Below are 11,204 nucleotides of genomic sequence, written 5' to 3'. Positions count from 1 at the left end.
TATTGTCTGTTATAAACAATACAATAAAAATGACAATAAAAAAAAACTAAAAACCCCAGAGGTAAAACCGAACTGACCCAGATGTAAACTGGAACTCTGAATAATGTTTAGGAAAAAGTTTGTAAGATGATTGGAATTTCATGTATCAGTTACTTCTGATGTAAGTAATCTGATATCATTCTGTTCACGTTTGCAAAAAAGGCAAACTAATGTGGCATAAACGAAAATAAAAGATAAACTGCAAAATAAAAAAATTTAAATTAAAATCCACTTTCTTCAAAATACAACAGTTGGGTGTTTGGTTATTCTTGGACCTGTAAACACACAGTTATCAAATCTTATCATCTGAATACTGTAATCTGGCCGTATACAAATGTACCCAATGTTTTGTCTTGTTCATATATATAGCCTATATCCGTCAATGCAATATTATGGAGCTATTGTAGTTTACATTTTGAACTGCTAGATTTGAGACACTTCTTCCTTTAACTTGATTGAGAGACAATGGAATAGTACACTGCAAATACACTGAAAAAAGTTACCATTTGGATTCAACGACGCAAAGATCAGAGGCTGCTTCTGGATAACTGATGATCTTTCACCTGCAGCACAGTATTTAAACCCAACTGTTGCAGTGAGTGGCTTCTCATTTCTGAAACAATCATGTGGAAAGACGAATCCTGTGGTCATGGAAAAGACGTCAGTATGTGTGAGAAGGGTCAAATCATTGGTATCGAGCACAGAAAACATCTAAGGAGAAGCAGAAACTAATCTACTACAGATCTGAACTCCAGAGAGTGTCTTTGGGATGAGCTGGAGAAGGCTTTGTGGAGTTCAAGTGGAGAAAAATAATGCAACTGAATGGAAATCAATCTTTTCATATTGGAGACGCTTATTCAAACTATGCCACAGCAAATGTGTGTTGAAATCAAAGCTAAAAGTGGTCCAACCAAATATTTTCTGTGGTGACTTTTTTTTGACTGGCAGTGTATGTGTATGAGACGCTAGACAATGGGAATTCTGATGAAAATGTGTCAGAAAGCTCCTCAGTCTGGTCCATAAATATAGGTTTATATTATGCTTTGGATTACTCTGGGCCTATGTCTGAAGAGCTGTTCCTTTCTTGAACTTCTGCAGACCAGGAACAGTTCAAAAGCTTCACCTTTGGATGCACTGATCCTATTCATCATAATTTGGCGCTTGGTTGTATTAGTCTGTTAAACTGCATGCCACCAATGTTTTCAGTGGTTCCCCTCTCCTGTGTCACCTGTCACGGGCCTCTCTGAGACCGGGTTACGTCATTTGAACTTCTCTGTGCAGTTATTTCAGTCTGTGACCTGGGTCTGTGGCCAAAGGAGAGTGCAGCAGATGCTCTGTCCACAGGGGGCAGCACTGGGACATGTCCAATAGACGCTTTCTTCTGTTCCCTTTCTGTGAGTGTGATGCCCTCAAGGGACAATTGGCAGGCAGTGGGCCAGCCCTTTAAATCCACAGTTGCAAAACTGCGCAAAATTATCCAAACACTTTGCCATCTGTAGTGTCATCAGAGGTTAAACCAAAGGGACATTAAAGCAGTGAAGAACATCCCTGTATTTTTCAAAGTCTTGTTCAAAGGAGCCAGACGACTGAGGAGGGACAATCTGGGCCTTAAGAACTTGAACTAAATATAGCACCAAGACTTCACACTTGACATAAGGGCAATGCATGATGTCCTCTGCTTAATTATGTTCCTGTACAAGAAGACAAAGCATGGCTGTAAAATGAGGCTGCCGTGACTTTGAAGCTCAGAGTACATTTCCATTTTTTCCATTATTATGACTACTAATGGTGTTATTTGCATTTGTTTATATGAAACCATCATCTGACCACAGAAATATTACGTTCTGGTTGAGCCGGTCCCAATAATGGGCCCAATTATTGTGATTAGGATATGGAATGAATTACATTATGATGTTATGATATTTTAGGTGCACTGTGTGCACTGTAGACCTTGTCTCTACAGAGATGTTTTGTATAGAAGGTTCCACAATATGGTATGAAACCTTTCTTTTCCCATGGAGACAAGAATGGGATGCCACCAGGCCATTCAAGGTATTATTTTAAGCAATAAAAAACACCTGTAAAGAGTAAGATAAATGTGTTTATTGTGGTGTAATAATAGTAGTATAATATAGTAATATAGATTAGGAAAGGTAAAATTTTGTTCTATTTCATTGTAAAATCTATATTCATTTTAAATCCACATTCTCCTAGATGAGCCACCCTCCATCCCTCTGTGAGTGGACTCTGGCTCTACAGAATTAAACATACATCTGCAAATGGATGCGCATCAGTCCTGTCTATCTGTGGGAGAGGAACTTTTATTCCTTGAGGTTTCTCTTTTTCTCACCTGTTTTTTGGAGTTTTCCTCACCAAGAAGGAGGGTCTAAGAACAGGGTATGTTCTGGGACCGTTATCCATTTGCTCTTTTCCTGTGAATGTTGGTTAATCTGCTTGTCTTTTTTTAACCAGTGTCCAGGTTTCATTGTTTGGAACTTGGACTCGGAGTTGAATATAATACATATTTTTTGAGTTGATACAATATACAAACACAAGCAGACTGGTTAGTAACAAGGCTATAGTGTGTAGAGTAACACAGTGAACATGTAATAATGGTCCTCCTCCTCCTCTAGATCGTGACTCACCTGCTGTAGGTTGTCCAGTGCTGGAGCTCATTCAGGGCTCCCAGGGCCATGCCATCTGGACCACAGGGACTTTACTTACTATAGATTCAGCAGGCTTTTTTCAGTGTACATGACGATGCACAGCAAGAGGGGCCGGTGCTGTGTTTGCATGTTTATGTGGTCACGCTAAAGGTCATGCAACAAGGCAAGGCAAGGCAAGGCAAGTTTATTTGTAGAGCACATTTCATACACAAGGCAATTCAAAGTGCTTCACAGCAGGAAAAATGCATTCAAATCACAAAGAAATTACAGAAACAGAAATACAATAAAATTAACTAAATTAAAAATTATCAATCCAACTGATTTTCTAAACTAATAAAATCACAAACAAAAGAGAAGAGTGCAAAGAAAAAATCCTTTCAGTCATATGCGCAGCTAAACAAAACTGTTTTTAGCCTAGATTTGAACATTGTCAGAGTAGAAGCCTGTCTCACATCTTCAGGAAGACTGTTCCAGATTTTAGCTGCATAAAACTGAAACGCAGATTCCCCATGTTTTGTCCTGACTCTGGGCACCAGCAAGAGGCCGGTCCCTGAGGTCCTCAGAGTCCGAGATGGTTCATATGGCACTAACATATCCAAGATGTACTTTGGTGCTAGGCCATGGAGAGACTTGTACACAAGCAGAGCTGCTTTAAAGTCTATTCTCTGAGCCACAGGGAGCCAGTGCAGAGACCTGAGAACAGGACTAATGTGATCATACTTCCTGGTTCTAGTCAGGACCCGAGCAGCAGCGTTCTGGATGTACTGCAGCTGTTTTACAGCTCGTTTGGAGAGGCCAGTGAGCAGGCCGTTACAGTAGTCTAATCTACTGGAGACAAACGCATGGATAAGTCTCTCTAAATCTGGTTTTGACACTATATTTTTGATTTTGGCAATGTTTTTTAGATGGTAAAAAGCTGCTGATGTTATTGATTTGACGTGGCTATTAAAGTTCAAGTCTGAGTCCATTATTACCCCCAGATTTCTAATTTGGTTTGTAGGTTTTAGAGCGAGACTCTGGAGGTGACCGCTAACACTTTCTCTTTGTTTCTGTGGGCCAAAAACGATTATTTCAGTCTTGTCTGAGTTCAGCTGGAGAAAGTTGTTTTGCATCCACAAACTGATCTGTTGGATGCAGTGACAGAGTGAATCTACTGGTCCATAGTCACCTGCCGATAGTGAAACATAGATCTGAGTGTAGAAGCAGCTCAGCCTTCTAAATAAGCTATGGAGAAAATAATAAAAGCTACAATTAAAAGTTTCCTATGTAAACAATATCTTTACAATTAAAGTTTAATGTGATTAAATTAATAAGACCACAAGGAATAAAAGGGAGCAATCATGGTTTTAACTTTTTGTCTAGAATATGTCTCATGATCCTGCAAATTCTTCTTAAGTAATCTATTAACAGAGGCGGGAGTAGCCAAAATATATACTTAAAATATTACTCATGCATAATAAATAAATAAATAAATAATTATTTGAATAAGTATTTTTAGAGACAAATACATGTGTGCTGAATAAAGGTTTAGGTGAAAAATGTATTTAATAAATATATAAATAAATAAATATTTGGTATCTCCAAAGAAAAATACTTTGAAAAGCACAATTTCTTCAAAAAGTTACTTAAGTAAATGTAACGTGAGCAAATTTAACCCACCTCTGTCTTAATAGGTTTTTAGTATGAATGGCAGAACATGAAGTTGGAAAAATGTTGAATATGTCCTCAAAAAACTAATGTTGGCTGGTCCTGGTCTGCAGAGGACAACATTAACTCATAGACTAATATGAAACAACTGAATGGAAATAGTGGTCATTTCCAAAGCATTTTTAAAAAAGCACATTTGAGTGAATACAGATTTGCATTATAAATACAGCAAACCACTTCTTTAGGATAAAATATTAGACATTTTATTATACATATATTTTCTCTTAATTTTCAATAACTGGCCCAAAATGACATGTTTATGAAAATAACAATAAAATACAGTTACAGTTTTTCAAGTGTTGACAAATAGCTTCAAGTGTATTTTGTTCAAGTACAACTTTGCTCCTGCCTTAAAAAGTCTTCTTGAAGACTTCTTGAAGTCTCTGATCCAGCACTTGCATACATGTGGGCTTCTGCAGTCTGGCTTAATGGAGTTGGTCATAAAAAAGCAGTTTATCTCTTTTATTTTCAGACATCTATAGTGGTGTACAATGCAACAATACAGGATGTTTTAGAAACACAAATTAGTGTTAACAAAATGGAGAGGGAGGTTACATAAAAATAAGATTTTAAATTCCCGTAAAATAAATACAGAAACACATCTAAATATCGGAACAAGGACAATAAAAGTTTGAAAAATGATGGAAACATTAATGCCACTCTTCTAAATTGTGCATTGTATAGTGTACATGTTTTTTATGATCATAAAATAGTTTGTATTATACCAAAATCATTTGAACTTAAGGAATGGGTGCAACATCAGCACGTGTCAGATGGAGAAATGTGAGAGATAGTGCGGGTGTATTTTTCCTATGACACGATTTTACAGTAATTGCAGATGATTGACATGCGCCTCATTATCTTTTGTCTGAGTTGTAAAGCCCCTCCCGTCTGCCACTCCGAACGATGGCTTAAAATAATTTGCATCTATGGCTCTGTGCAGATGCAGCTTGGACTTACATTCGAACAAGCAGAGCTACTCAAACTGGGAAAACAACATACTTTTTGGCGCATGCCTTCTTTATTGCTTACTAATATATGAGGAGATCTTATCCAAAGCTTTTTATCAACATAAAATAGATTCTTTAATCATGACAAAAATCCTCAAACCTTGTGCCTTTTCACTTATTACATTTCCAAGAGCTATTTTCTCAATGGAATAAAAATAGATTAAGAAAAATAGTTTTAAATATACAATCATTTTCTCATACTCAGAGCACCTCTAAACTGCAGGTATTGTAAGGTTTTCTTGCGGTCTTTTATTTATTAACGTTTATTTTACCTTTATTTTACTACTTTTACAAGGGTGACCAGGGGCAAAGTGAAAGACTTGACAGCACACAACTCGTAAGAACATTTAAGACTAATAAGTAACATTTAAGAACAAATAAAAAAAATAAGTTTACATTTAAAAGCACAGACAATTTTTGTTTTTCAATGTAGTGTAGACGCTGTAGTGGTCAGCGTCGAAACAAAATAAGTGACTACGGTAGCTTGGGTTTGGAAAGTGATATTCAGTGATATCCAGCATGGTCTTAAAGGTGAACTATGTAACGTTTCTGGTGGACAGTCCGGCCACCTGCTTGTTTCCATAGAGATATTATTGCTATGCCGTAAAGGTTCTACAGTATGGTGTTAAACTTATCTCCATGGAAACAAGCAGGTGACGTCACAAGGGAAAGTCACAGGTCTATAATTGAAATAATGCAATGCAATGACATCTCCACGGGGACAACCAGGTGTAGTGGACCCTGTTAAGTCAAACGCTCATTGTGCACCTTTAATGTTTCGGTCAGTAAAGTACTAGAACAGTAAACTGTGTATTTTGGGTTTATAAATTATATTTCTGTTGATTTCTCCTTTTTTTTAGCATCCAAGCTGTTAATGCAAGAATCACATTTTTCTTGGGCCTTTTTAAGTTTGCTGATGTTTGCTGACGATGTTTGTCAATCCAGTTTGTGATTTTCTGAACTTTACACAACGTTTTGTTACATAATTCTGTGATTTCAGTTTAGTTCGAGCCCACAACAACAGGCCGCTCCACTTTGAGTCATTTTGAGTTACAGTCATTTCATCTTAAAAACACGAAAACATGACTGTGGCTTTGATCTACACTGGTTCAATATATTTTCTCCACACAATGCAATTTTGTAAACCTATATGCCATTTTATCTTCTTCCAATGTGTGGTACATTTGTAAAGTCTTCATACATAAAGCTACCAAAATAAGTGTACGTCAATGAGGATGCACTATTTTTAAACACTTTTTGTTTGGTATTATATATATTTTAACCAGAACCACATCATAACTTTTTGTCTTTTGTGGTAGCAGGGTTAAAAGAAATATATATATATTATAAAACAAAAAATAACAATAATATTAAATCTGCAACAAAGCTCCTGGGTGTAGAAACCACAGTTTGGGACTCACTTCTTTCAGATGGCAGAGAACAGCCTGATCGCTGAGTTTGGTCTCTCCTGGTAAACAATAGAAAGACTGTGAATAAGCCGTGACTAACAATATCTTTCATTCACGTCCAGCTATACTCTGGAAAAATGTTGTTGACACTAAACATCACATGTTTAAAACACGGGTAAGCAAGGGCTGCAGAATTTAAATTTAAATTAACTTAAAGGTGCACGATGTAACTTTTGTGGTGGAGGGTCCGCCACCTGCCTGTTGGACATGAAGACGAAGATGTTATTGCTTTGTCTGGAATGTTCCACAATATGGCAGTAAACTTGGGGCAAATCTCCATGGAGACAAGCAGCTGATACCAACAGGTCAAGTCACAGATCAGGTCTGTGGAGAGGCGAGTGAGAAGAGCAGCTTTGTGGCTTGAAGGTGGATTGCACGTATGCCAATCTCTGTGGGCAGCTGGCTGCAACGTTGTGAGACTGATTCCAACTCTGACAATTTGCTGAATGTCCTTTCCTCTATCATCCCCATTTCAGGCAACACTGTCCTGTCCAATAAAGCCTGGCCAAAACACACCTGTAACCTCTAATAAATGCAAAATAGATAAATGCAATGCTCTGGAACATTCCAGGCAAAGCAATCATCTCCATGGACACAAGCAGGTAACTGACACAGGCAAGTGGCTGACTCCCCACCAGAAATGTTACATAGGGAACATTTAAAGTAGAAGTTCAGAAAATTTTTTTGAGGTTCAGATGCTTTTTTGTATTGTAATTCAGTTCCTGCAAGTAGAAAATGGAATTACTGATTTTTAAATACACTTGTGCAACCCCGGTACAACATCTCACCCTTTCTCAGTCTTCCTCTCAACAGGACACACACGTCTTCTATTTTAGACCAACCCTGAAAGTCAACTGTGCGCTTAATCCTCATCAAACCAGCAGTATTTGAGTAGGACTGCTCACAGCACTCTCACTCTCCACGTCCGCCTGTTGAATTTTGGGTTTATAGCACCACGGACGCACCCACTCTTTGTGTCTCTTGCCAGATTTCTGTCATAGTTTTTGGCAAGATGGCCGCATATAGTGCCGTATCGTGTTGTCCAATCTGCTGCATTGGATGGAGGCTACACTGAGCTGCGTCTTTTAAAGGCTCTAAATGGAGAGAGGAGACCTGTTGTTATTGAGCTAATATTGGTGCACTGTCTTGGTGAACACATGCACCCTGTAGTTCCTGGTTCAACGTAAGAGTCTGTTTGGAGATAAGAGTCTGTTTGGAGATAAGGGTCTGAAATAGCCAGTTCCGGTATCATTGAAGAGGAACTTTGCAATTTCTCTTTGCTTCTATACCAAAGACAGGAGCATATAGTTTGGAAATGAAGAACTTCTGTGTAAACGCCTTTTGATTCTTTTGATTTTGTCTCTGCTACAGGAGTGGTGGCTGAGGATAATGGTAGCAGTCTTGCCACCTCTGCTCTTGGTTTGTTTATGGTCATCAGCGCTTTCTGCTTAGCGTCCCGTCTCTCATCTTCCATGTTCATCGTCAAAAATCTCAACACAACTAAATTCAGAAATGCCCCTATCACTGTCAACCCCATGAGGATGTAGACAAAGCAGAACGCAACATATCGCGGATCATTTTGCAAAGCGTCGTCCTTTTGAAGAGCCACGTAATCTCCAAATCCGATTGTGGTAAGCGTGATAAAGCAGTAGTAGAAGGCATGTAGAAAGCTCCACCCCTCTGATTGTGAAAACAAGATGGCGCCTACGCAGAGGGTGCTGAGGCAGGAGAAGAAGCCCACTGTCACCATGTTGGCCATAGAGACCTCAGTTCGACGCATGCCCAGACACTTCTTGGCTTGGTGCAAAAGGTAGCGGACAAAGGTGTTGATGCGTTCACCCAGGCTCTGAAACATAACGAGGGTAAGAGGGATCCCCAGCAGAGCGTAGAACATGCAGAAGACTTTCCCTGAGTCGGTGCTGGGTGCTGCGTGGCCATAACCTGCGCAGAGCAAAGGGAGAGGCAGGTTATAGGTATAGAAATACTTTTTGGTGCTGGAAACTGTGGTTGCTAGGAGGCTCATCATTGGGACTCTCCTATTGCTCTGATATATTGGACTGAGATCAATAGAGCAGTGCAAATGGCATCGCTGGACTTCAGAACTATGTATCTGGGCCTCAAAACTGCCAAGGACACGGTGAATGGCCTGGAGCATTCTTCCGTTCTGGCAGCAGGGAAAAGGAAAATGTATACGTCTGTATTTATGTATATGAATATGTGTGTATATGTATATGTATGAATATGTATATATAACCTGATCATTAATGTCTAAACAGAGCAACGCAAAGAGAGAATCATTTAATACCATTCGGATGAGTCAGACAGAAAAACAACCAATTCACGATAACAATCAAAGGATACATATGCCATATGCCTTTTGCGAGATACGTTTTCAGTTTAAGTTCTGGAAAATGTTTGAAATAAAGTGACTTAAGATGTTTTATTATGCAGGAACTCCTCTTCTTAAAAAAATAAAATAAAAATCAAAGCAGTTGAAAGTGTCAGTGACAATAACACAAGCCGCTATGTAAATCCATCAGTTGTCCTAACACGTCACTTCAGCAGAGTGTACCCACTGACATGAACAAATGTGATCTGATATTACAGCTTTATCTCTCACTCCCACTCCACTCTGTCGTTAGCAGAAAAATTGTAGAGTGCTAGAAATAAAAATACATTGATATCACCTTCTTAACCTCAAGTGTGGAAAAACAACTGTAGCGTTTCTAGCAAGTGAAACAAAACTTAAATTGCTGGGCTCATTTGTCTGGAACAGTGTGCAAATAGATTTCGAAATAGATACTGGATAAAAAAAAATAACACAAACAGAATGGATGCTCAATTAAATAAATAAAATAAATAAATACAAATAAAACTAAATTTGATTGTTACTAGTTGGCTACACTTCTTTATCCACTGATAGACCTATAGAAGATAGGCCTATCTGATAAGGTTTGAATGCGTCTAAAATTAAAAATTGAATAAAGACATTTAGGGATCTTCAACCCGTCAGATAATTATGTGGTCTGGTTTGTCTATTTCATAACTATGTCTCAAACCAGATTTATTCTGACCATTAAGGCCAACTTAAAATCCAACCAGTGTCACTGAAGGCTAATTAGATATTTTCATTCATCTCTACGCTAAACAAAATGTCCTATAGTTGGAGGGCAGGCTACAAACTGTAACAATATATATATTCCAGACATGCTGTTTTAATCAGGACCGTCTCTGTGCTGGGATGATGTCATCTCTGAGCGTTCACCTGTCCCGCGCGGGTGCCACTCACCTATGGTTGTGATCACAGTGATGGCGAAGTAGAAGGAGCCGGCGAACTTCCACTGGACCCCGGCTTTGTGCGGTTTGAGCTGTAGCACCACAGACTCCAGCGCCTCGAAGTTTTCTTTGGTTAAGTTCAGTTTGCGCATCAGCTCGTATTTCCGCGCGTCGAGTCTCCGCTTGTGACTTTTCTCCTGTTTGGACTCGAGGGTCTCAAATACCGCGGCTCCCACCACCAGGTAGGTGAGGATGCTGACAATGAGAGCCAGAGTCCGCGCGTTTTGCCTCTTCATGATAAAAACACACCCTCAAGCGCCTTGTTTTTATTGTCCGTCTTTTATTCCCCGACCTTGTCTTCACTCCTCGAGTTCCGATCCAACAGTGAGGCGCGTGGAGACTGAAAGAGCTGTTCTTTCAGCACCACCCCCACGTCGCAGTTGGGTTGCTACTGTATTTGGACTATTTGTCACCGCATTATATTTAGATTCCGCAGAGGGAAAAAAATGGGCAATCCCACGGAGTTTTTGGAGTAGGAGCTTTACGCACACGCTCTGCGTCCAATAAGGCCAAAATAAACAGCGTTTCCTCCAACAAGTACTCGCGCTGCATTCAAAGAAAGCTAAGTGCAATCCTCGCGGTCATTTGTTGGTGACATATTGACATATAGTCGTTATTTAAACAAGCAGCATTACTGGCTCCACAAGTTGTCTAGCAACCTCGAAGTAACGTTTCTTTCCTGAGTAAATATTGAGATAAGGAACATCCATGTCAGGCGCAGAGTTTGGCGGTGGGTGTGTTGTTCACTTAAGTGAGGCAAGTGTTTTATTTTAGTTTAAAATAATAGGGTTGTTACTCCAAGTCCAGAAAACAAATTGCTCCCAAGAAGCCAATTTTTCTGGTATGTTCAAAAATGCATTTGACTTGATTTTGAATAGTGAATTTAGCTGCATCTTCAGTTTTTAAGCATGTATCAATCTCTCAAAGGTATTTCAGGGTTCATACAAATTTAAAAATGCAGTTTTTGTCCTTTTATT

General features: G+C 39.0%; 1 protein-coding gene across 1 annotated transcript; it reads right to left on the bottom strand.

Moving 5' to 3' along the window:
• Nucleotides 1-7,658: 7,658 nt before the first annotated feature.
• On the bottom strand, nt 7,659-10,760 carry kcnk3b (potassium channel, subfamily K, member 3b). Its single transcript, XM_072458164.1, has 2 exons — nt 10,181-10,760; nt 7,659-8,832 (listed from the first exon to the last, which is right to left on the bottom strand). The coding sequence occupies exons 1-2, from the start codon at nt 10,461-10,463 to the stop codon at nt 7,958-7,960; spliced, it is 1,158 nt and encodes a 385-aa protein (XP_072314265.1). The 5' UTR covers nt 10,464-10,760; the 3' UTR covers nt 7,659-7,957.
• Nucleotides 10,761-11,204: the final 444 nt, after the last annotated feature.

Source organism: Eucyclogobius newberryi, unplaced genomic scaffold, assembly GCF_026437365.1.
Source record: "Eucyclogobius newberryi isolate DKJ021-1_F unplaced genomic scaffold, fEucNew1.0.hap1 SCAF_21, whole genome shotgun sequence".
Classification (NCBI taxonomy): domain Eukaryota; kingdom Metazoa; phylum Chordata; class Actinopteri; order Gobiiformes; family Gobiidae; genus Eucyclogobius; species Eucyclogobius newberryi.
This window is presented reverse-complemented; position numbering and strand designations above follow the sequence as displayed.